Source organism: Bos mutus, chromosome 24 (genome assembly GCF_027580195.1).
Source record: "Bos mutus isolate GX-2022 chromosome 24, NWIPB_WYAK_1.1, whole genome shotgun sequence".
In the NCBI taxonomy this organism is placed as follows: Eukaryota; Metazoa; Chordata; class Mammalia; order Artiodactyla; family Bovidae; genus Bos; species Bos mutus.
In genome coordinates, this window is record NC_091640.1 from 42,867,157 (window position 1) to 42,889,896 (window position 22,740).

General features: G+C 54.2%; 1 protein-coding gene across 1 annotated transcript; it reads left to right on the top strand.

The window, feature by feature from the left end:
* Window positions 1-749: 749 nt before the first annotated feature.
* On the top strand, window positions 750-22,187 carry IMPA2 (inositol monophosphatase 2). The gene is made up of 8 exons (XM_070361631.1): window positions 750-1,000; window positions 7,790-7,923; window positions 11,227-11,331; window positions 13,221-13,266; window positions 15,034-15,142; window positions 19,645-19,753; window positions 20,235-20,386; window positions 21,691-22,187. The coding sequence occupies exons 1-8, from the start codon at window positions 905-907 to the stop codon at window positions 21,804-21,806; spliced, it is 867 nt and encodes a 288-aa protein (XP_070217732.1). The 5' UTR covers window positions 750-904; the 3' UTR covers window positions 21,807-22,187.
* Window positions 22,188-22,740: the final 553 nt, after the last annotated feature.

Consider the following 22,740-nt stretch of genomic DNA (forward strand, 5'->3'; position numbering starts at 1 on the left):
CCAAGTCAACAGCGCTGAAATAGAGATGCTCAGAACCCTGTGTGTGGGTCTGCTTCTGCTACCTTTCGGCATCGCCCTGGGAATATGTCCTCTGCCTGGAAACAACACTCTCCCCTTTTCCATCTGTGGATGCCTCCTCTACCCCTCCCCACTCCGGTCCTCTACCCTTCCCCCTCCTCTGTGAGGCCTTCCCGGACCACACTTCACCCCCCTCCCCACGCCCACCTGACAGCCCACCCTGTCATTGCATGGCTTCTATATCAAACAAACGCTTCCCTAGGATGGTCTCAGAGTCGGACACGACTGAGTGACTTCACTTTCACTTTTCACCTTCATGCATTGGAGAAGGAAATGGCAACCCACTTCAGTGTTCTTGCCTGGAGAATCCCAGGGACGGGGGAGCCTGGTGGGCTGCTGTCTATGGGGTCGCACAGAGTCGGACACGACTGAAGCGACTTAGCAGCAGCAGCAGCAGGATGGTCTCAGTGTCTCTGGGATACACTGTCCACAGGTCAGTGTGGAGGAGGGTGGTCCAGTTCACGACCAGGCACACCCGAGGTTGAGAGAATGGCCAGAGGTCACCCTGGGCCCACTTCTGGGATTCAGATGAGATGAAACAGGGTGGGGTGGTGCTCGGGGAGGAGGGCGGGGCCGGGGTCTGGGCGGGGCGGGGCTTGGGGCGGGGCTGTGAAGGAGCGGGGCCCGGCTTGTTTCGGGGCGGGGCGGGGCTCTGGGCGCTGCTCCCCAGCCAGGCGCCGGTCCAGCTCGGCCCCCGCCCGCTCCCCGCCCCCTGCAGGTCCGCACCCGCGGGCGGGCGCGGCCCAGGAGCGGAGCGGCCAGAGGCGCTGGGCGAGCGTGGAGCCTGGCGTCGGGGCCGGGGGCGCCGGCAGGCCCGGAGGCTGCCATGAAGGCGAGCGGCGAAGACGGGGAGGCGCCGGTCGGGGGCCCGTGGGAGGAGTGCTTCGAGGCGGCGGTGCAGCTGGCTTTGCGGGCGGGACAGGTGAGAGCGGCCCAAGGCGCACGGCGGGCGCTCGGGGACTTGGGGCACAGCGGGTGTAGGGCGTGGCGGACGGAGACCCTGAGGGCAGGGACCCTGCGGGCAGAAAGGCGTGGGGCGCGAGCCGCCGAGGGGTTCCGCAGCGCCTCCGGCACACCTGTGCACCTGCCGCTCGCGCGCCGGGGCTGGCGCCCGGGGTCCCTCGGGCTGGGGGCGCAGGACGGCCTGGCGAGGGGAGCGGGGTCAAGGCGCGCGGACGGCCTCGGATTTGACCCAGGGGGCGAGACGCTGTGCGGTTGCCCGGAGTTCGAACGTGGCGCGTGGAGATAGGGCGGACCGTCTGTCCTCGAGCGTCCGGAGTCGAGAGGGTTCCGCTGCGCGAATGGAGGAACTGCTGCCCACACCGGAAGGATGAAGTAGAGCTGCGGAGCCGAAGAAACCTGCGGAGGGCAGCGCTCTCTTCGCGCTCTCATTATGTTCTGCTCTTCCCTTCCTCGGTGCCCCGCGCCTGGGGTCCTCAGGCCACGTGCGGCGCCAGGTTAGGGGCGCTGGGGGAGGCCGGGCGCAGGGATGGCTAGGTACCCCCTCGCTCGACAAGGCGCAGGGCTGCGTTCCGGCGATCCGAACAGAAGGTGGACGGAGGAGGAGCCCTGTCCCTGCGGCAGTTCCTTTTCTAAAGGCAGGCTGTCGCCAGTTTTGCAGTAGAAGTGCGTCCCCAGATCACAGTCACCGTGCGGTCCCTCGGCCCCCTGACAGTTAACCTCAACACTAGTGGACGCCTTCTGTTTTAGTGGACGCCTTCTGTGTTGGGGGCCCTCCCTCTGCAGTTTGAAGGACTCAAGACTCAAAGGGGCGCTGTGAGCCTTGATCCTTGGGGAGAAGGAGGACCCCAACCCCGCCTGCTACCCTGAGGAAGCTCGCGGTTGCAGGGCCAACGTCCTTCCTGGAGAGCGGGTCCCCGTGCGGGGGCACTGCCCCGCCCCTCCCTAACCCTCACTTCCTCTCCGGAGGCGCGTCCTCGGGGTATAATGGTAACTTTTAGGTTCCACCGTACAACTTTCTTCCTTCAGCCTTGGAGAAGAGGCCAGTCTAGAATTCAGACACCACTGTGTAAACCCTGCTGGGTTGTTACAGGGTTTCTGTGGTTTTTCAAATTTAGATCCTTGAGGAAACAGAAGGGTTTTTGAAACCCTTTTTTTTTTTTTAAGAAATTTGCAAATGCTCACACAGAACTTGCAACATAGCAGGCCCCGTTCTAAGGGTCTTGGGGACTTTAACTTATCTAAGAGATCTCTTCTGCTTTTGCAACTTGCCAAGAACAACAGAAAAAGCATTTTTTGACAGTGGGGTGAGGGTGCAGTAAGGATTCTGCCCTTAGGGGTCTAGTCAGGAGGCCCAGGACTGCAGCCTCCCTCCTGGGCTTCATGCTGTTGCTCCCTGCCTCCCTGACTAGAGGAGGGGGGTAGGGAGGGCCCAGTGGTCTGGTCTGGGGCTGGGACTGGACAGAAGCCACACAGGGTGGTCCTGTCCTGTGTGAAGAGAGACAGAGTGCCTTAGTGATGCTCTGACAGTAACATCACAAGGCGATGAGTGGAGAAAGCCTGGCCTGTAGCCAGTGAGCCTGGGGTGGGGAGGACAGAGGGTGCTGAGCGCTCACCCTTGACTCCTCCTCAGCCAGAGGTGTGTTTGGTGCAGGTTCCAGGGCCTCCTAGCACAGGGGTGCCTGCCCCTCCCATCCTGCTGCCCCGACGCAGCTCTGTGTGCTCAGGTCCTGAGCCAGAGGAAGGACTGGCTCCCAGGAGACTGTGTGGCCCTCCGTCTCTCAGTCATGGGTTCAGGTCAGGGCAGCCTGGACCCTTTGCTGCCGTCTCCCCTCTGCCCATCCTGAGAGGTTTCCTGGACCCCTGCGTCCTTGCCTCTCCACTGCCCAGTCCTGGGGTGCCTCGGGTGGGGGGCATCCTGGCCAGTCCAACTGCCCCACAGCTGCAGGAACCCTGCCCTGGCTGCTGGGCTTTGGGGAACAGAGTGACGTCAGCTGCCCCCCCCATCACCACCACAAGTACAGAGAGGGATATTCATTGAAATGAGTATTTATCATCTTTTATGTGATGTGTGAGCAAAAATATCTAAGAAAACTATGTTTTTTAAGTTGTTCTGCAGCATAGATCCAGGTTTTGTTGAAGCTGAAATTTAAATAATTTAGGGGCCTTCTATAAGAAAAAATATACAAAATTCAAAATTCGACATAAAAATTGTTTATTTAGAATAAAAAAAGGTCACAACAGTATACATTTTAAGATGCTCCCAAATATAACAGAATACATACAAATAGGTTTTTAACTGCTTCTCAAAACCTTCTGTAATATTTTTTCACGTTTTGGCTTCATACTGTGCATCTTCAAATGACGATGAGTTAGTAGTATGTTCTGTGCAGAGATAAATTCAAGCTTTTCTGTAGGGTGGCTCATTGAAACTGATTACTAATAGCTTTGAAAAGTTTATTTAGGCTTCAGACTTGTTACTGGTGGCTTCCTATAAATGTTTAGGCTTGCCCTCAAATTTGAGAATCCTGTTTCCTTTAACATTCTAGTTGTCAGACAGGGAAAACTTTCCTGGTGTACTCTGAGGTGGGGTGCCCCCTGTCCACCTCAAGCTGCCTGGAGCAGAGGGGCATGGTGGGGGCTCTCACCCAGCAGCCCCACTTGTCTGGTTTGTGACTGTATTTTTTATCAATTATTCACACGGGGGTATTTGATAAGTGAGATACCACTAACGGGACTGTCATGGAGCCAGCAGTGTCTTATCCTGTGTCATCCTCATCCTTTTCCCCAGAGCTCGCTGTCTTCAATTTTCTGATACTTACACCCATCTTCTAAATAGTAGCTCTTTTCTGCATCATCCACATTAGACGCTGTTGTGTCGTGTAGCTGCGTTCCCTGTCAGTCCCATTGGTGCCTGGGCTTACGTGCTGTGACCATACATATCGCAAGGGCAAGCTGGGCAGCATGGTTGTATTACAGTATTACACATTCTTTGCTTCCTTACTCAACTTGCATTTTCCCTTAAAGTTAAAAAAAAAAAGTGTTTTTTTTTCTTTTTCTTAGTTTTCTGTGTACCTACCAACTTCCATCTTCCAACAGAATTTTTGATGGTCTCCTCTTTGTAGATACTCATGGATCTCGCTCCTGGGGAGACGTGGTCCTCACACCTTCAAGTGCATCAGAAGCACCAGGAGGGCCTTTGTGGCCGGCTGAGTCCACCCCCAGGTTCCTACCCGCTGGGTCCTGAGAGGGGCCTGGAATAAGCACCTCCACCAAATCCCCAGCTGATGTTCTTGGTTGAGAGGCTCTGCTGTACGTAGTACATTGTTGTGAGTGAGAATATAACAGTTCATTCGCTCAATTCTTGAGACTTTGTACAATGTCCAGTTTGGAATTATTAGCAATGACGCTGCTCATGCAGCACTCTTGCATGTGTCTTTTGGTTACATCCATATGCATTTATGCTGGAGCTGGATTAACACTAAGAGTGAAATTGCTGTGTCACGGGGTAGGAAATTCCACCAGGTGCTTTTCCAAGGAGGCCACATGGGTTCCCGCTTCCCCAGCAGCAGTTGGGGGTTCTCTGACAACACTTGGTATTGTCTGTCTTTCCATTTTAGCCTCTGTGATGGGTTTGAGGCGGTATTTTATGGTAGTTTTAATTGTATGTGCTATATGACTAAAGAACTTAAGGGCCTTTTTATGTGTTTACTGCCTTCCTAGAGATCCTCTGTTTTTAAAATAATGGTGCTAAACTGATTAGAAATATATTCATTCACTCAACAAATATTTGAGTAACTCTGGAAAGGACTTTAACCTTTACTCTGAGTGTGACTGAGGTTCAGTTTGGAGTTCTGTGTGGAGTCCTACAAGGTGAAGGGGAGTTTACCCTGACCGATGCTGGGTGAGGGGCCTGCAACACCAAAAGCGTTGTGGGCAGAAGCTTCCGATGGAAGCTATGAGAATTGTCCGAGTGAGGGGTGAGGGTGGGTCTGACTGCAGATGATGAAGAAGGCGGTAAAGCAGTTGGATTTTGTAGGCAGGTTTGCTGCCAGGTGGGAGGCGGATGTGAGAAGAGCCAGGGGTGCCTGCAAGGTTCGGGCCTGAAAAACTGGTCCATGGATTTGCCAGAACTGCGGGGGGATGGGGAGCGGGTTTGGAGGCAGAGGTCAGATATTGTGTTCTGAGCTGTAAGCTGTTGAGCTTGAATTGCCAGTGGATCTCTTCTTGCATGGAGCCCTGTGGTGGGGAGTTCACAGGAGAGGCTGAGGGTAGAGTTGGGGAGCCGTCAGCCTGGGCTGGTGTCTTAGGCCAGGTCCTGCCCCGGAACACGGATGAGCAGGTTTGTCCGCCCTGAGCTCTCCTTAGGTGGATCGCAGGTTGAGCCCAGGCATTTCCTCTGGGAGATCCCCATCTGTCCTGCCTGCAGATGGAGGGGGTGGCTGGTGAGCTCAGTGTTTCTGTGTCGGTTCTGGCCTCAGCTGGCCCCACCTGCACTGGCACTCCCAGCTTCCACAGGGTGGGGGGTGACCCGCATTGACAGTTGTAACACTTTGGCCAACATTTGAAGACTCAGCCAAAACAGAACTTGTGAGCTAGCTATTGACAGAAGCAGCAGCAGCCCTATTGGCACATGTGGGCCAAGGGCCCAGGGGCAGTCTGTAGAGAGCTCTCTCACACAGAGAAGGGTTTGTGTTTTCTGTCTGTTCAGGCCTTCAACTAACTGGATGAGGCCCACCCATGTTCCAAAGGGCAAGCTGTTTTACTGATTTATATGCTCATCTCATCCAAAAACACCCTTATAGAAACACCCAGAATAACATTTGACACAGTATCTGGGTATCCAGCTGACACATCAGATTAACCATCTCATCACACTCATCATAAGTCTGGAACCTGAAATGTGACGGTACTGCCAGGCCCAAACCCCGCTTGCTCAGGCTTCTCCGCGTGTACTCTACGGTTCTGGAGCTCACATGAGTTGCTCCTTGGGGATGGGTGATAACCGTATGGTCGACTTGGAAACAGTAGCACAGAACCAAGATGGTGCACAGACAAGAAAGAGATGTCTGGACATGTCTCTGAATGATAGCCCCAGATGCTGGAGCTGATGGGGTTTGAAATTCAGGCTTCAGTGACTTAAGGCCCATATTTTATCTATTAAACATTAACAGAATGTTATTTGGAGGGAGAGACCCAGGCCAGGAGGTCTGTGAAGTGCAGGCTTAGTTAGTGAGTAGCTGAAAAACATCAATTAAAAAAACAGCACACACTAACTTATTGCTGGCAGAATGAGAATGTTTAAAATCCTTTAGACAGGGAGAAAACAGATGTGGTCAAGGGTTTTGGTGGGTAACTCACCTGGAATACCACAGATTATCCCCCGAGGATAGGACTGTTGCTAAAGGGCAAGACTGATCGAGCCTGATAAGGATTTATGTTCTAAGACACTGTCCCCAACTCTCCTCTCCGTGTAGAAAATGTCTGAAATTGAACTTTGTTAACCTAGTATTAAGGTTTGTACATCGTGTGTGCAGTAGATTTTGGGGGTTTGCCATAAGTTGTTAAGTTTCGTGAGGCCTCAGCCCCTTAGGTAGATGGACCTTCAGAGGAAGGAGACAGAGGACACTTGGGGCTATTGGCAGCCAGCTTGTCTGAAGGGCAGCGTAGTTTGGGGCAATGATTCAGAAACGAAGTCTGAATATCTGGGAGTGTAACTGGATGAGAGGACACGTCCAGGGCCCAGGGGAGCAGCAGCTGGTGAAGAGGGCTGGCCAGAGCAGCCCCATGGGTGGCAGAGGATGCAGGTGTGGCGTGGCCTGCCCTGTTCTGAAGGACAGGGGCCCGCAATGAAACGATCACAGGATGGCAATAGTAAATGCTAGTAGAAACGGAAAAGAAGTCCTTACAGAAGGACAGGCTTGGCATCCTCCTCGACTCACAGTCCTTTGCGTGATCTGTGTCCCGGGGCCTGACTCCACCATCGCCCCCCCATCAAAAAAGAAAAAGCCCGGATGACCACAGGACCCCCATGGGAGAGGGCTGGAGGGTGAGTGATGGCTCAATGGAGCAGAAGGGGCAGGGAAGTTGAGGATGCAGAGGTGGGAGGGTGGCCTGGCTCCTGCAGAGAGGGGCTCGGGGGTCAGAGGTGGAGGTCCTTCCTCACCCCCATCCAATTAGAGTCTGGGGATGGCCTCTGCTTCCTGAAGCCTCCCAGGGCCCCATCTCCATTGCTCCGACCCAGGAGACAGAAGCCGACCCCCTAGCACGCCCGTATCATGGCAAGGGGAGAGTGTAACAGGCAGGAGGAAGCACTGAGCAAATGGTAGTCCTTTGAGGACGTGACTCAGAGGTCATACATTGATGCCCCCACGTCCTCTCAGCCACCCTTGGGCCCAGGGCCACACCTGCCTTCACAGGAGGCCAAGGCAGGGCTGCCAGGTGGCTCGGTGCCTGCCAGCCTTGAGCTGGGCTCTGTTCCTGGAAGGAAGGCTGTCTTCTCAGGTCCGGTTGTCTCTGCTCCAGGCCAGTCCTCGAGGCCACTGTGAACCACCATCAGGGGTGATGGGAGCCATGAGGTGCTTTCTCCTGAGAAGAGGGGGCAGCAGTGAAGGCTCCCAAGAGCCCCCAGAGAGCCTGGCACTGCCCGTCTGCCTATCTGTCCTGTCTGCCCACTGGCAGTGGGGGAAGGGCCCAACCCTGGAGCAGGAGGGGGCGGCCAGTGTCACCCACCTCCCAACCTTCATTGCAGATCATCAGAAAAGCCCTTTCTGAGGAAAAACGTGTCTCAACCAAGACGTCAGCCGCAGACCTGGTGACAGAGACGGACCACGTGGTGGAGGCCCTGATCCTGCAGGAGTTGCAGACCAGATTTCCCTCCCACAGGTAGGCGCACCCCGCTCCCCCACCCCACCCCCGAGGTCCCCCCAGGCCGCACAGACTTGCCTGGACGCGGCCCCAAGCCCGAGCCAGGGAAGGCTGTCCCCCAGGGCTACCTGCTCTCCAGGACAGGTGTCCCCGACCTTATAAGTTACCGCGTGGAGAATCTGATGGCAACTGTTCGTCTTTTCCTTGAGAAAGACCAGCACTCATCCAATGCTGTGCGTCTAGTTTCGGGGGAACCTGGGACCCCAGGGGACGCTTGGACCTTGGGGAGGGAGGGGGGCTTCCTGAGCAGGAGGGTCCTCTCCTTCCTTAGGGAATCACTTACCCCAGAGCTCAGTCACCGGGTTCCTGGGTGTAGACGAAGTGTCAGCCTGGCCGCTGTCCATCTGGACCAGTGAGGGGCTCCCTCCTCAGCTGCCCAGCAAGTGACCAAGGTTGCGGGACAAGCCAGTCCACACTCGCACCTTCTCCTTGCTTCTTCCTTTTAACCTGCGTCACCTGGGGGTCATGTGTGTACGTGGTGTGTACTATGTGTGCATGTGTTTGTGTTGTGTGTGTATGTATGTGTATGTGTGTGTGTGTGTTGTGTGTGTATGGTGTGTGTGTGTGTACATGTGGTGTGTGTGTGTGCTGTGTGTATGTATGTTTGTGTGGTGTATGGTGTGTATGTGTGTTGTGTGTGTGGTATGTGTACGTGTGTATGTGTGTATGGTGTGTGTGTGTGTTTGGTGTGTGTGTGTGGTATGTGTGTGTGTGTTGTGTGTATGGATATGTGGTATGTGTATGTTGTATGGTGTGTGTGTGTGTTGGGTGAGTGTGTATGTATGTGTTATGTGTGTGTGTTTGTGTGGTATATGTGTGTATGGTGTGTATGTGTGTGTGTTGTGTGTGTGGTATGTGTACATGTGTGTGTATGGTGTCTGTGTGTGTGTGCGTGCTATGTGTATGTGTGTTGTGTGTATGTTTTGTGTGTGTATGTTTGTGTGGTATGTGTGTGTGGTGTGTGTATGTATATGTGGTATGTGTATGTGTGTATGTTGTATGGTGTGTGTGTGTGTTGGGTGAGTGTGTATGTATGTGTTGTGTGTGTTTGTGTGATATATATGTGTGTGTGTGGTGTGTATGTGTGTTTTGTGTGTGTGTGGTATATGTACATGTGTATGTGTGTATGGTGTGTGTGCGTGTGGTGTGGTATGTGTATGTGTGTGTTGTGTGAGTGTGTTTGTGTGATGTGTGTATGTAGGTGTGTACATGCATATTCCTGTTGGCAGCCCTTGTGTTTCAGCGTCTCTTCCTGTTTCCTTGTTTGGTGTAAAGTCAGGACCTTGACATCTGTTATAATAGTTACAGGCTCTGAAATGTTTGATTTCTTAGTTTATAAAAATCTAAATTAACTGTCAGCCTCCAAGGAATCACAATTGACCCTTAAGCAGTATGGGTTTGAGCCATGCAGGTCCACGCAGACATGGAATCAGTCACTCAGTATTAACACTGCAGATGTAGGCGGGGGTGCCGGCAGGTCGGCGCCCCAGCCCCGCCATGTTCCGGGGGTTGGATTCTGAGAGAATGCAGCTCAGGAACCACCACCAGGTCTGGTCCAGGGGTTCCTTCCGTCCATGTGTCGTCCAGAGGCTTCGACAGCAGTGAGGTGTCTGGGCTGGGTCTCCGGGGGTCCAGGTAGAGGCTCTGGCTGTTGCAGGGCTCTGTGTGGTAATGGCGTGTGGTAATGGCACCAGGACTCCGCATAGAAATGGTACGAGGGCTTCTGGCACTTTGCAGTCAGACTGCTCTGACAGGCCAAATCCTGGAATCAAGCTTCAGCTCCTGGTGGTTTGGATCCACTGTTGTGTCGACGTGGGGCCTGGTATCCATTTGCACGGTGTGAATTTCCATACTCCTTGCCGAGTTCAGGGCAGAAATCAGCATGTCACACGGGGGAAACCTCTTCAGAAGACCATCTGGTCCACCCAGAGCAGCAGCCCCCACCCACGGTGGGCATCAAGCTCCCTGGAGCTTTTCCAGCCCCCCTGACAAAGCCGTGGGGGATGCAAGTTCCCCCCAAGCCCCAATCAAGAGCCAAGGGTCCCCAAGCTGCAGGCGGGGGCTGCAAGGGGCGGGGGCTGGTTGCCCGGGTCAACCGGCTCTGCCCGCCCCCTTCTCAGCTCTGGGCCAGCTCCAGGACACTGCTCTCTGCTCTGTTGCCTAGAAAATTAAGATATCTGAGATCATCTTTCAGCAGCTCGAACGCAGGCTTAGTCTTTTCCCAATGACTAAGATTTAAGAGAAAGTACCAGAACTGGCACTAGTGGTAAAGAACTCGCCTGCCAATGCAGGAGAGGTAAGAGATGTGGGTTCCATCCCTGGGTCAGGAAGATTCCCTAGAGGAGGGCATGGTAACCCACTCCAGTATTCTTGCCTGAAGATCCCCTAGGGACAGAGAAGCCTGGTGGGTTACAGTCCATAGGATCGTAAAGAGTTGGACATGACTGAAGTGACTTAGCACTTAGCACTAGCACCAGAATTCGGGGGCATTTAAATGTATTTTAGATCAGAGACAAATTGAAAAATCTACGATGAGAAAAAAGTTGCATATGTATTGTAAGATAAAATAGTATGTTGTCATTTTTCTGTGTATCTAAGTATTTAAATATGTCCCTTAACCAAGTTGGTGTAAGATTGTCACCCTTGCTTAAGAAGGACTGTCTTTTGGAGCGTTCGCTCTTCCTCGTTTTTAGTCTTTCACAAAACAGTATTAAAGATAGATTGCAGCTGTTTTGACTTTGATAAAATAAGAAACAACCTGATATGGGCTCCCTGGTTTCACGCTGCGTCACCAGGCAGCGGAGCTGGGCTGTGGCCTGACCGTTGAGGCTGAGCACCATGAGCTGGCTCCCTGGTGGACTGAAGGTGACCTTGTCACAGAGTCAACAAACTGGCCAGAGAGAAGGCCTGGGTGCACTGGGCCGTCAAAAATCACAAGGAGAGTTTTTACGACTCTTAGAGAAAACTAATAATGTGAAATGTGTTGGTCTAATTTGTCTCGAGCTGTGAACCTTATCCCTGGGCTATTTCCTTCTGTACCTCCCACAGGCCTATGAGGGACTTTTCTGGTGGTCCAGGGGCTCAGACTCCAAGCTCCCGGTGCAAGGGGCCCCGGGGTTCAATCCCTGGTCAGAGAACTAGAGCTCACTAGATCTGCCCCTGTTTGATCCAGAGAAGCCTGCTGGTCTCACAGCTGGGCTTTGAAATGCTGTGTCTTGGGTACCTGGCGCGTTTTCCCAGGCTGAGCTCTGTCCACTGCAGGTTCATTGCCGAGGAGGCTGCGGCCGCCGGGGCCAAGTGCGTGCTCACACCCAGCCCCACCTGGATTGTGGACCCCATTGACGGCACCTGCAACTTTGTGCACAGGTGAGCGGGCACACCCGTCTTTTCAGAAGAGGCATTTATTGAGGCAGCAGCCAGTCAGCAGACCTCTAGTGGGCTTTGGTCTCACTCGCAAGGTGATCAAGTCTTGATACTTTAAGGTTTCCCATTTGTGAGATTCGTTCAAAGCATGTAGGAAATCTTCACTTGTTTAAAAACTATTGTGTTTGTCACATTTAAACGTTGGGTTGAATTAAGAAGGATCCTTAAGGAGTCCCCTGGAGAGACAGACAGGGTTGTAAATAACACAAGGTGTCTGGCCGGCAGCCTCAGGAACGTGCAGTGTGGACAGTGGCCTTGGGGGTGAGGAGCCTGTCAGCTATCAGCTTGATCTGATGGCAAATATCAGCCCCAAACAGCAGGTTTTCGGGAGGTCGGAGGCCCTGTTGGGGAGGGGAGTGGGCTGGGGCAATGATGGCACAACCCGGCCCTAGAAGCACTGACCGGGGGCAGGTGTCAGGGTTGTGCAGCTGGTCAGGGGCCTAAGGACACCAAGGGTGCCGTGGTTTCCACAGAAGGTGGCTTTCCCACGAGAACATGCATATAGCCCCCAGAGCTCCTGCCCTGTCCCGGGTCCCCGTCCTGCAGGGGGGGCTCCCATGACCTGCATCGCCCCAGCCAGACACTCAGGGAGGGCCCGGGTCCCTGTCCTGCAGTGTGGGGGGGGGGGCTGTCCCGTGACCTGCATCCCCCCAGCTGAATGCTTAGGGAGGGCCTCCTATAGATGACCCCAGACACCCACTTCCTTCCTTACAGTAAGGAGGTGAGTGGGCTGGGGTGTGGAGCCCTCACTTGGAGTGTTTACATGTAAGTGTGCAAAGTGATTTTGCCCATCACATGAATCGTCACCCTTTCCTGCATGAGGGTCACCTTGAGAAGTTGGTCATGGCCCTATTGGAGGCAGTGGAACAGAATGGTCTGGTGACCCCAACAGTGCCACCAGACTAATTCTAACTAGCGTGTGACACCCTGGGGAGTTGTGTGGGACTGGGGCACATGAACCAAGCTGTGGGTCACCGAGTACAGCCTGTGTGTGGCTACTGGGGACAGAAGGGGCCAAGCCCCATGGTGGACAAAGGCCACATGTCTACCCCAGGACCAGAGAGAGAACCTGGACTAGAGTGTCATTTAGGAAACAAGCTTTGCGGCTGACCCTTAGTCTGCAGACACTGTCCAGGGCCACAGGACCATGGTGACTCCTCTCCCTGCAGCTCTGACAGGACCTATCCTGCTCGTGTCCTGCTGCGTCCGGGATAGAGAAAGTGGGGAAGGGCCTTTGAGGGTGGGGACCCCTGCTGGGCCATGGGGTGTCATGAGTGGTCCCATGGGGACAGCACCTCACAGCCTGGGAATGGTTGGTCCCAAGACTCCTGGGTTAGAACCAGCTCTTCCTTGTTCCTGCCTGTTCAGCTCTGACAGTCTTCACATAAAGGAGAGATTGTTCTGGAGACGTAAACCCACAGGCAGGCTGCGAGGTCACTGCCTGCCTTCCGTGCCATGACCACTCCTGCTGTCCCGTGTGAGGCTCACCCAGGATTCATGTCAGGAGGGCCTGGTTGTCGCAGACCTGGACCCTCCACCTCACTGGCCACTGAGAACCAGAAAGCTGATTATTAAAATCTCTCAATCGGGTCCTTTGTGGTCACTGTCTGTCCTAACAACTATCAGTCCAGCTGTCTGTCAAGGTCGCTGTCCCACAGGTCAGCTTGGCCTGCTTGTCTTGGAAGTACTTGGTGCCATTGTGGGAAGTAGCTTCTGACAAAACAAACCCAGCCATGCTGTAGAAAGGTCTTCTGTGTCTCCAGCCGCACGGAGGCTGCTGAGTTTGCACGAGTCCATGATGTCACAGCGTCAACCATCTGTCTCCTCTGCAGGTTCCCGACCGTGGCGGTGAGCATTGGCTTTGCTGTGAACCAGGAGGTACATAGTGGATGGAGCCCTGGCTGCCTGGGCCTTTGGCTGCTGTTTCTTTATCTCACTTCATGGTTCTAACCTGTTTTCCTGTCCTTGTCCTAAGCCTTCATTGTGACTAGTATTGATTTCAAATCCAAGAAAGGAAACAGGTGCAAACCGGTTTGGGGCATGAGGGATTGGGGCGTGAGGGTTTGGAGCATAAGGGGTTGGGGTGTGAGGAGTTGGGGCATGAGGGTTTGGGGTGTGAAGGTTTAGGCTGTGAGGGTTCGGGGCTCCGCCGGCCCCACCCCCCAGGGCTTTCAGCAGGGCCGAGTGTAGGGAACATTCTGGGCACGTGTTTCCAGTTAGTCTCCATTTGACCTCTGGGGCGTGTGATCGAGTAACACAATAAAGAAGCTCCTATTTTGGGAGGACATCTCTAGTCCCAATATTCTGTTAGGCCTTCATCCTCCTCTCGCTGTTGGGTGAGAGCGTGGCTGTCGCCCGGTTCCCACAGACCCTGGAACTGGGCCACATTGTGGGACCTGCGGGAAAGGCCAGGATGCAGGCTTTAGCTTCATTAGTCAACTGCAGAGATTACAGGCAGGAAGGACTTTTCCTTGCACCCAGTTACCCTTGCCTAGGTCGGGGGCTCGAGCTGTGCAGAAGGAGCCCTTGTTAGAGTCTCGTGTTCTGTCTTCACTCTCAGCGTGAGCGCGGATGGCGGGCGGGAAGGGAGTCCTGCCCGTGAGAAAGAACTTAGTTTTTGAGGTGACAATAAGTGAGAGTCTTAATGTTGATACTGGTTAGGGAATCAGTCACTCACGTTATTTCTGTGTTAAACATGGTCACTGAGACGTGCATGTGGAGCGGTGAGCACAGCGGGGTGGAGGGTTCATTCTGGCCGCAGGGTCGCTGACCAGCCAGGCCTCGACCTCTGATGGGTGCAGGGAGGCCAGCCCGGTTCCAGGACTGACTTGAACTTGAGGAGCCCTATAAGTCCAGGGTCATGGGAAAGGGGAGGGGGAAAGTCACGTGCTGCCGGCCCTGGGTGGACGCTGACTGGGGGTCCTCCAGGAGTGGGTCCTTTTCCTACCAGCCCAGATTCCTCTTGGGCATCTGCCAGCAGCTCTCCCATTTTCTCTCTCTGTTGGCTGCCCTCCCCACCTCGGGACAGGCACACATGCTGTTCTTAACCCAGAACAGAGAGGTAGGGGAAGAGATGTAAGGAGGCTCACCTCCTCTGGACACCAGCTTGTTGGGGTCCGAGGCTGTGTGCCCCGATGTGTGTGTGGTGGGGGGCCAGCCCCTCTGGGGATCCACATTTCTTCCTGGGCTTCCCCTCCTCCCCACTCTGGGTTCTGTCATGCCCTCAGCTCTCCAGAGACATTCTGAGTTCTTCACATGTCAGCAATTTTGAGTTTCTTGTGGGGTTTGATTGGAGTCTCAAGAGCCTTTTTTCACCTACCAGGAAAAAAACAAGAGATCTGTTTGAAGAATAAAGCCTTACCAGTTACTTTCAGTAATGCTGAAATGATATGCTCAATTATGATATCAATTTAAAATATAGTTTTATTCCTTTAAATATATCTTTAAATGTAGTGATTTAAGAAAAGAACAGTTGCTTTCACATTCAGGTCTAGGTTTGAGTGCGGACGCTGATTTGTTGAGTTCCCTTTTGAAAGCTAATTTTCACCCACACCCCTTGCGTTAGTGTCACAGCTGGAGCTTCATGGCCTTTGGTCACTGTGTCATGTTCTTTGTTTGTTTTCTGTCCCACCTGCCTGTCCACAGCTGGAGTTTGGGGTGATTTACCACTGCACGGAGGAGCGGCTGTACACGGGCCGGAGGGGCCAGGGTGCCTTCTGCAACGGTCAGCGACTGCGCGTCTCTGGGGAGACAGGTGGGCCCTCTCATGGGAAGGGACCTATCAAGAGTCACTGGCTCCTCCGGGCAGCCACGGGGGTCCCTTGCCAAGGTCTAGTGTCGTTGGGGACAGCGCATCCCTGGAGGACTGGACGTCGAGCTAGCCAGTGTCTCTGTGTTTCCCTTTGCTGGGCCGGGTCTCTTCTTCATTCAGCCTTTCATCCCAAACCAGGGAAGGAACCCAGCCACCTGTTCCCGAGTGGTCCCAGTGAGCCGGCCAGGGCGAGGGCGGAGTCGGAGGCATGCTCTGGCATTCAACACCTCTCGGTGGCCGGCCGGATGACATCACCTGGGTGGGGCCTGTAGCTCCCAAATGAGGTTGACTTTGGTTCCTGTGAGAACACGGCTGGCCGGGGAAGCCTTATCACAAGCCATGTCATACACTGCACAGGTGCTGCCAGCCCTTGTCATTCCTGGAGCAGGACAGAGGACACAGTGGCCTTTATAAAGGGTCTGCTGCTAGACTCACAGTCTGTGTGGCAAGCTGGCCTGAGAGGCGGTGAGAGGGGTCAGGGGTGTCCCTGCCTGCAGTTCCCCACAATAGTAGGGAGATGGGCCTCCAGCCCAGGCCAGGTCCACCAGGCTGAGCTCCAGTGAGAGCAGACCATGTGGATCCCCAGACTGGGGGAGAGGGGATGGCAGCCCCATGACCATGACCATGAGCAGCAGGTCTGCAGGGGAGATGACCACCATGTGGAGAATGGGCCAAGCAGGACCAAGGGCAGGCAGGCAGCCTGGAGGTCATGAGTGCCCAGAGTGTGGGTGGGGATGGGAGGAACATTACAGGGGCTGGGCGGGGTGGGTGGGGGGTAGGACCACGGACCGGCCACTGCCTCTGCTGCCCGGCCCCCAGCTCCTGCCCCAGGACAGTTTGGTTTGGCCCGCGTAGACAGCAGCGTTAATTACAGCCTCGCCTGCCAGAGGCGGCCAGGCAGTCGGTTGTGTAACGCTGGGGAGAGGGAGTGTGTTGTTAAACTCGTGGGTGAACTTTGTTCCACATTCATGTGCTATGACAGACGGCTTGGTCCCCACGCTCACGCCCCTCCTAGACCCTCCCGTATCCAGCCCTCCTCCCACAGCTCACACCCACCATCCGCCCCCTCTGTGACACGGAAGCCCAAGTCTCTCCATGCTCTGTTCCAAAGCCCTCCCACGATTGTTTTAAGACTCTGACTCATACAGTCCAGGGTGACAGCTTCCACCCTGGTTGTCCTCTGTGTGCCGGGTGACTTGGTTTCCACCGGAGGTGACAGGATGTTCCTCTCAGCTGCACAACCCTTGGATATCTACACACCTAGCTTTGTCCCAACTGTGATGCCTTACGTGTGTGACTGGTCAGCTGTGCTCCTGGAACCTCGGTGTTCATACAGGCAGAGAGGCACGATGACAGCTGGGAGGGTTACGTTACATCCTGCATCCTAGCGCTCGAGAACGGCCCTGGGGCTGGTGCCCAGAATGAGAGTCATAATCAAGGCAGGAACTTGAGTCTTTGCACAGAATCAGCCAGCTCTGACCTGTTGCTGAGGCTGGGATGCATTTCTGCAGGCACTTTGTAGCCAACATCTCCTAAAATATTTATCTTTGGCTGTGCTGGGTCTTCGTTGCTCTACAGGCTTTCTCTAGTTGCAGCAAGTTGGGGCTTTTCTTCGTTGCAGTGCATGGGCATTGTGGTGGTTTCTCTTATTGTGGAGCTCAGGCTCTAGGGTTTGTGGGCTCAATAGTTGTGGCTCCTGGGCTCTAGAGCCCAGGCTCAATAGTTGTGGCGCACGGGCTTAGTTGCTCTGTGGCACGTGGGATCTTCCTGGACCAGAGATCAAACCTGTGTCTCCTGTATTGGCAGGTGGAATCTTTACCATTGAGCCACCAGGGAAGCCACTTAGCCAACATTTCAGTACACATCTTTATGTCACTTTTTATCTAAGCATTGTTTTTTCTTAAACTTTTTATTTTATAGTGGAGTATAGCCGATCGACGAGGTTGTGATAGTTTCAGGTGAACAGTGAAGGGACTCGGCCATACATATACATGTATCCATTTTCCTCCAAACTCCGCTCCCATCCAGGCTGCCATTGAGGAGAGTTCCCTGTGCTATAAAGTAGGTCCTCGTTGGTTATCCATTTAAAATATATCAGTGTGTACATGTGCATTCCAATATGTCACTTTCTCTTAAACCTTTTCACCTTTTCTACCAGTTTTTTAATTTTTGAAAATTTTCTCCTTTTCACAGTCCGTTTCTTGTAAAGCATGATCTATCATGTTTGTGTTTAGTCACTCAAAGTCATCTCTGACTCTTTGCAACCCTATGCAGTTCTCCATGGAATTGTCCATGGAATTCTCCAGGCAAGAATTCTGGAGTGGGTAGCCATTCCCTTCTCCAGGGGATCTTGCCGACCCAGGAATTGAACCTGGGTCTCCTGCATGGCAGGCAGATTCTTAACCATCTGAGCTACCAGGGAAGCCCCATCATGTGTGTTTATCTTATTCATTTAGTCTGACTGTCTTTTATGAAAGTTTTCTTCTCTGATTTCTCCTGGGACCCCTCCCCTCTACTTGTGAATGATGCTCTCCCATGCATTCTCCATTTTTCACTTATAGCTGCTTCTGTTTTGTTGGCAGATCTTTCAGGAAATCTTTAATCAACTGGAGAGATGTTATTCTGCTTCCTGTTCTCTTTCTTCTTGTGATAATGGCGTATGAGATTCAAATATCATTCTTTTACATTCTTGCTACTTGAAATTTGTAGTCCTGAGCTCTGGAAGTTGAGGAGATGGGCTGGGCAGGGGAAGGCACTTTCTGTCCTTTAGTGGCTCTGGGGCTCCCTCTCCTGGTCTGTTTGTGAAGTGTCTGCAAAGTTGGCTCTTTCTTGGATGGTTGGCTCTGCCCCTCCCCCACGGCGGCCGTCATCTCCTTGGTCCTGCTCCCCTGATTCCAGCCCAGTGAGCATGGGGTTCACTCCCATGAGTGTCTGCTCTGTGGGTCCTGCCCGGAGAGGCCCTGGAACGTCAGTTACAAGAAGTTGTGGGGCTGTCGACGCCCGCTCTTCAGACCTTGCCCCCTGCAAAGGGCTCCCCCGGCCCCTCAGTCTATTGCAGATTTTGAGGGTCTCCTGCTCGGTTTTGTGGTTGGTTTCGTCTATTTTTTGTGTTTTACTCTCCAAGCTGCTGTTTCTGTCGGAGGATATTTGGAAGAAGTCACGTGGGTGTCCATGGCGGTCTTTATAGGATTCTCAACAGCGTTTTTTCCCCTCAGTTACTTGTTTCTTTAGAACATAAAGTCTTGCGATGACAGTCACATGACATGAAATTAACTGCTGTAAACTGAGCAGTTCTCTGGTCCTGGGCTCAGTCGAGGTGGCCCTCTTCCCAGCCCCCAGCTTGCTTTCTGTCTAGTTCTGGGCTTTTCAGTGAGGTAGTACGGCTAATATTACTTTTCACGTGAGGGGCTCATGGCCTGTAAGGATCTGGAGGCAGGAGCACGTGTGTGACACGCGATGGCCCGAGGCGCCACGGGGAACTGCCAGGCCTGTGCTCACTGCCCAGAGGTGAAGGCTCGGTGCAGTGAGGCCGCGTTTCAGGGCAGAGGACTTGCCTCCCTAGCTTCTAGGCTGTGAAACCTCTCTCAAGACACCCTCACTCTGATCCTCAGCCAGATAAAGGTTTTCAAATGGTTAGAAGTCATGGCCGCTTCATGGATTACAGCCTTGTCGTGACAAAGGGGCTTGTGTCACTTGATGAAGCTATGAACCATGCCCAGCAGGGCCTCGCAAGAGGGATGGGCCGTGTCGCCGACCGGCGTCTGCCGCCCCCTGGTGTCAGGATGGGGAAGTGCCGGGTGTGGCCAGGTTTTGTGGTTGCTATGCTAAGTCACTTCAGTCATGTCTGACTCTGTGCGACCCCATAGACCCATAGACGGCAGCCCACCAGGCTCCCCCGTCCCTGGGATTCTCCAGGAGACACGGCCCGCAACCCGGAGTGGAGGCGAGGGAGGAGAGAAGGTGGCGGGTCTCCTGGACCCCAAGCAGTGAGTGACATGAAAGTCACTCAGTCGTGTCCGGCTCTTTGCGACCTCATGGCTCCAGGCCAGAATACTGGAGTGGGTAGCCTTTCCCTTCTCCAGGGGATCTTGCCAACTCAGGGATCGAATACAGGTCTCCCGCATGGCGGGTGGATTCTTTACCAGCTGAGCCACAAGGGAAGCCCAAGAACACTGGAGGGGTAGCCTGTCCCTTCTCCAGAGGATCTTCCCAACCCAGGAATCGAACCGGGGAGGACCCCGAGCAGGAGAGTCAGGGTGTGACTGGTCAGCCTGACCTCCCTTTTCCAGGTCAGAAACCTCTGCAGCGTCAACCACGCAAGGAGGACACGGAGTGTGAGCAGGAGTAGAAGGCCGGTGCGACGTTCATTTCGGGGAGCACCCTGATTGTGTGGTGGGAGCCACGCTATGACATTTCTAATGGGGGGGGATATTCTCTCCATGCAGACCTGTCCAAGGCCCTGGTTCTGACAGAAATTGGACCCAGACGGGACCCCGCAACCCTGAAGCTGTTCCTGAGCAACATGGAGAGGCTGCTGCACGCGGGTGCCCATGGGTACGCCTCCCCTCCCGGGACCTCCGGGCAGGCACAGCAGCCAGCTACTCCCTGGGTGGGAGCAGGGCACACACATGCCAGCCAGTCCGCAGCCCGGAGCTCCACAGCCCCGGGTGGGGGCAGGGCCCTGAGCTCAGCACCCTCTGTGACATCAGTGATGCCCCACCCCCTCAGTCTCCCCTGGGTCTGCCCTATGACAGCAGCTGCTCCACGTGGTCTAAATCCAAGGTCATCGAGGGTCTGCAGAGTGAAGGCTGAGTTCTTCCGTTGCAGCACCAGCCACACTTCAGGCTCCACAACTGAGGGCTGGTCCGTCAGCATAGGTGGTTCTGTTGGGCAGCACCGCTCTGGGCTCAGAGCTCAGAGTAGAGATTGTGGGAAGAGGCCCTGGGCTCCTGTTCAGCTTCTGAGTCAGGAGACCTTCAGGGGGCACCGCTGGAGCAGGGCCATTCAGTGTGCTCACCCCCTCCCTCTCTGGCAGGGTTCGTGTCATCGGCAGCTCCACCCTGGCACTCTGCCATCTGGCTGCGGGCACCGCCGACGCCTACTACCAGTTTGGCCTGCACTGCTGGGACCTGGCTGCAGCCACAGTCATCATCAGGGAAGCTGGGGGCGTTGTGATGGACACGTCAGGTGAGCTTGGCCGTCAGGCTGCTCTCCATCCCCAGGGGTGTGTCCCCCGGAGAGACGCGCAAGCTCAGACAGACATCCTCCCACCTCTCCTGACAGACAGGTCGGGAAGACAGTGGACCAGGCCAGAGGGCTTCTCCCGCTGCCTGGTGTGGAAATGGACCCAGGGTCAGGACTCGGGTGGGGTTGGGGGAGGGCGGGCAGTGTTTTCTAAGCTCTCACGTCCACCAAGACCGCAGAGCTGGCCATGTGCACCCCAATCTAATGACGAGATTTTAGGTGGTGATCCAAGAGGTGACCTATCCCTTTGCCTGGAGGTCACCACCCTAGTGATTGGCCCCACAGGGGCAAGTCCCGCCCCAGAGACGCCCATGCAGCCACCTCTTACGTCAGGGTTCTTGTGGAGCCTGTTCTCCCCGACCTTTGCTCCAGAGCCTGTTGTGGACATGCCAGGCTCCCAAATAACCTCTGGGGCCTGTGCTGGCCTTTCCCTGTTGCTCCTTCTCCTCGGGGCCTGGTGGAACTGCAGGGGGGTGGGGCATGATGTGAAGACACGTTGGCTTTGGGTATCAAGGAAAGGCAGACCCATCACAGCTGAAGACATGTCTGTCCTGTATGTGAGTACGTGAGCATGCATACACACAGACATACATGTGCACCAAGGTCTCCTGGATGTGACCACATGAGCGTGAACACAGACAAACACGTGTGTGCACCACGGTCTCTCAGATATGACCATGTGAGCACACACACGCTAATGTGTGTGTACCACGGTCCCCCAGATATGACCATGTGAGCACAGACAAACATGCATGTGCACCAAGGTCTCTCAGACGTGACCACAAGTACACGCACATACAAACATGCGTGTGTATCAAGATCTCCTGGATGTGACCACATGAGCACATGCACTGGCAAGTACCCATGTGCACCAGGGGCTTCTGGATGTGAGCACACACAAACACATGTGTGCACCAAGGTCGCCAACGAGTCCATTAGACCTTTTCACACCTCCAGGAGGCTGAGGTCCTTCATCCTGTCCCAGATATCCGGTGCCTAGAGCATCCATTTCAGGGGCCTGTTAGAAAGGTTACCCCCAGCCTCCCCAGGCCTGCGGGGTCCCCGGAGCCCCAAGCACACAGAGGTTGAGAACTGCCTCCTGTCTTGAGCCTCAGACACTGCACCTGAAGCTGGTATCCCCTAGCACAGCCTCAGGACACGCTGGGCCTGCAGGCTGGATGGACCAGGTCAGGCAGAGCAGGGCTGGCTCTCACCCCTCACCTGATGCCCTGTTCCTCTGTCCACAGGCGGGCCACTGGACCTCATGTCATGCAGGGTGGTTGCTGCAGGCACACGGGAGATGGCGGTGCTCATTGCCCAGGCCCTGCAGACAATTAACTACGGGCGGGACGATGAGCGGTGAGGGGAGCAGACACAGGGCCACACTGGATGGGGTCTATCAGGAGCCTGGAGCTGGTGAGACCCTGAACAACAGGAATTCCTGATCCCCAGAAGAGCCATCAGGCCGAGCCTGGCTGTCCGGCCGAGCCTGTGTCTGGACACCTTTGCTGTCTGGTGTCTTTTCTCTGTGACCTCACGTCAGGTTAGTCCAGCCATCCACCAGGGCTGGAACCCAGATCTCACAGGACATATGTGCTGATACTGCAATCATGATTTTGTTTCCAGAATGCAAATCTCAGGTGATAAGGCTTTAGAACTGCTGATAAAGCAGGCTTGTTCTCAGCACCCCTCCCCGGCCCCCCATGACACTTCAGAATACAATAAACCAAGTGACGCCACTCTGCTTATGTTTCCCTCCACAAGTGTGTCTCCTGTTTCCCCTAATGACCCCAAAATCCACAGGCCCTTTAGGGAAGTTGTTGGCATGTTACAGCCCAGAGTCCACACATGGTTTGTTGTCTGCCTGCCACTGGTGATGACAACTTCAGTCATTATCGCATCTGTATTTAAAAGCCAAGGCATGGGTCAGACTGAAGAAAACCTAACCAAAATCAAACCTCTAAAATCCTATTGTTTTTGTGATCAGTTTAATGAAGAAAAGTATTTTCTTGGCCTTATTTTTTTTGCTCTTTAGGAAGAGGAATTCTATATAAGAACAATTCTAATGAGGACGTTCTCTGGCTGAACTTAAACATTCACTGAGGTTTAAGAATCAAGAAAGTCAGTCTTAGGACAGAGGAAGTTCCAGTCATGCTTAACTTTCTCCCTTGTGTCCTAATTTGCCATCAACAATACTTACAGAGCGTTTAGAGCCGCCTGACAGCTGCCACCTCTGGCGCCTGAACTCAGGGGCTCAGCCCTTATGATGACACAGGCCTTGTCACCAAACCACGCCC

Bases quoted from the DNA above. Each gene is read 5' to 3' on its own strand.
- IMPA2 (XM_070361631.1), top strand. From the start codon at position 905: ATGAAGGCGAGCGGCGAAGACGGGGAGGCGCCGGTCGGGGGCCCGTGG. The intron at 1,001-7,789 runs GTGAGAGCGGCC...CCTTCATTGCAG, and splicing joins TGGCTTTGCGGGCGGGACAG to ATCATCAGAAAAGCCCTTTC. The intron at 13,267-15,033 runs GTACATAGTGGA...GCCTGTCCACAG, and splicing joins GCTTTGCTGTGAACCAGGAG to CTGGAGTTTGGGGTGATTTA.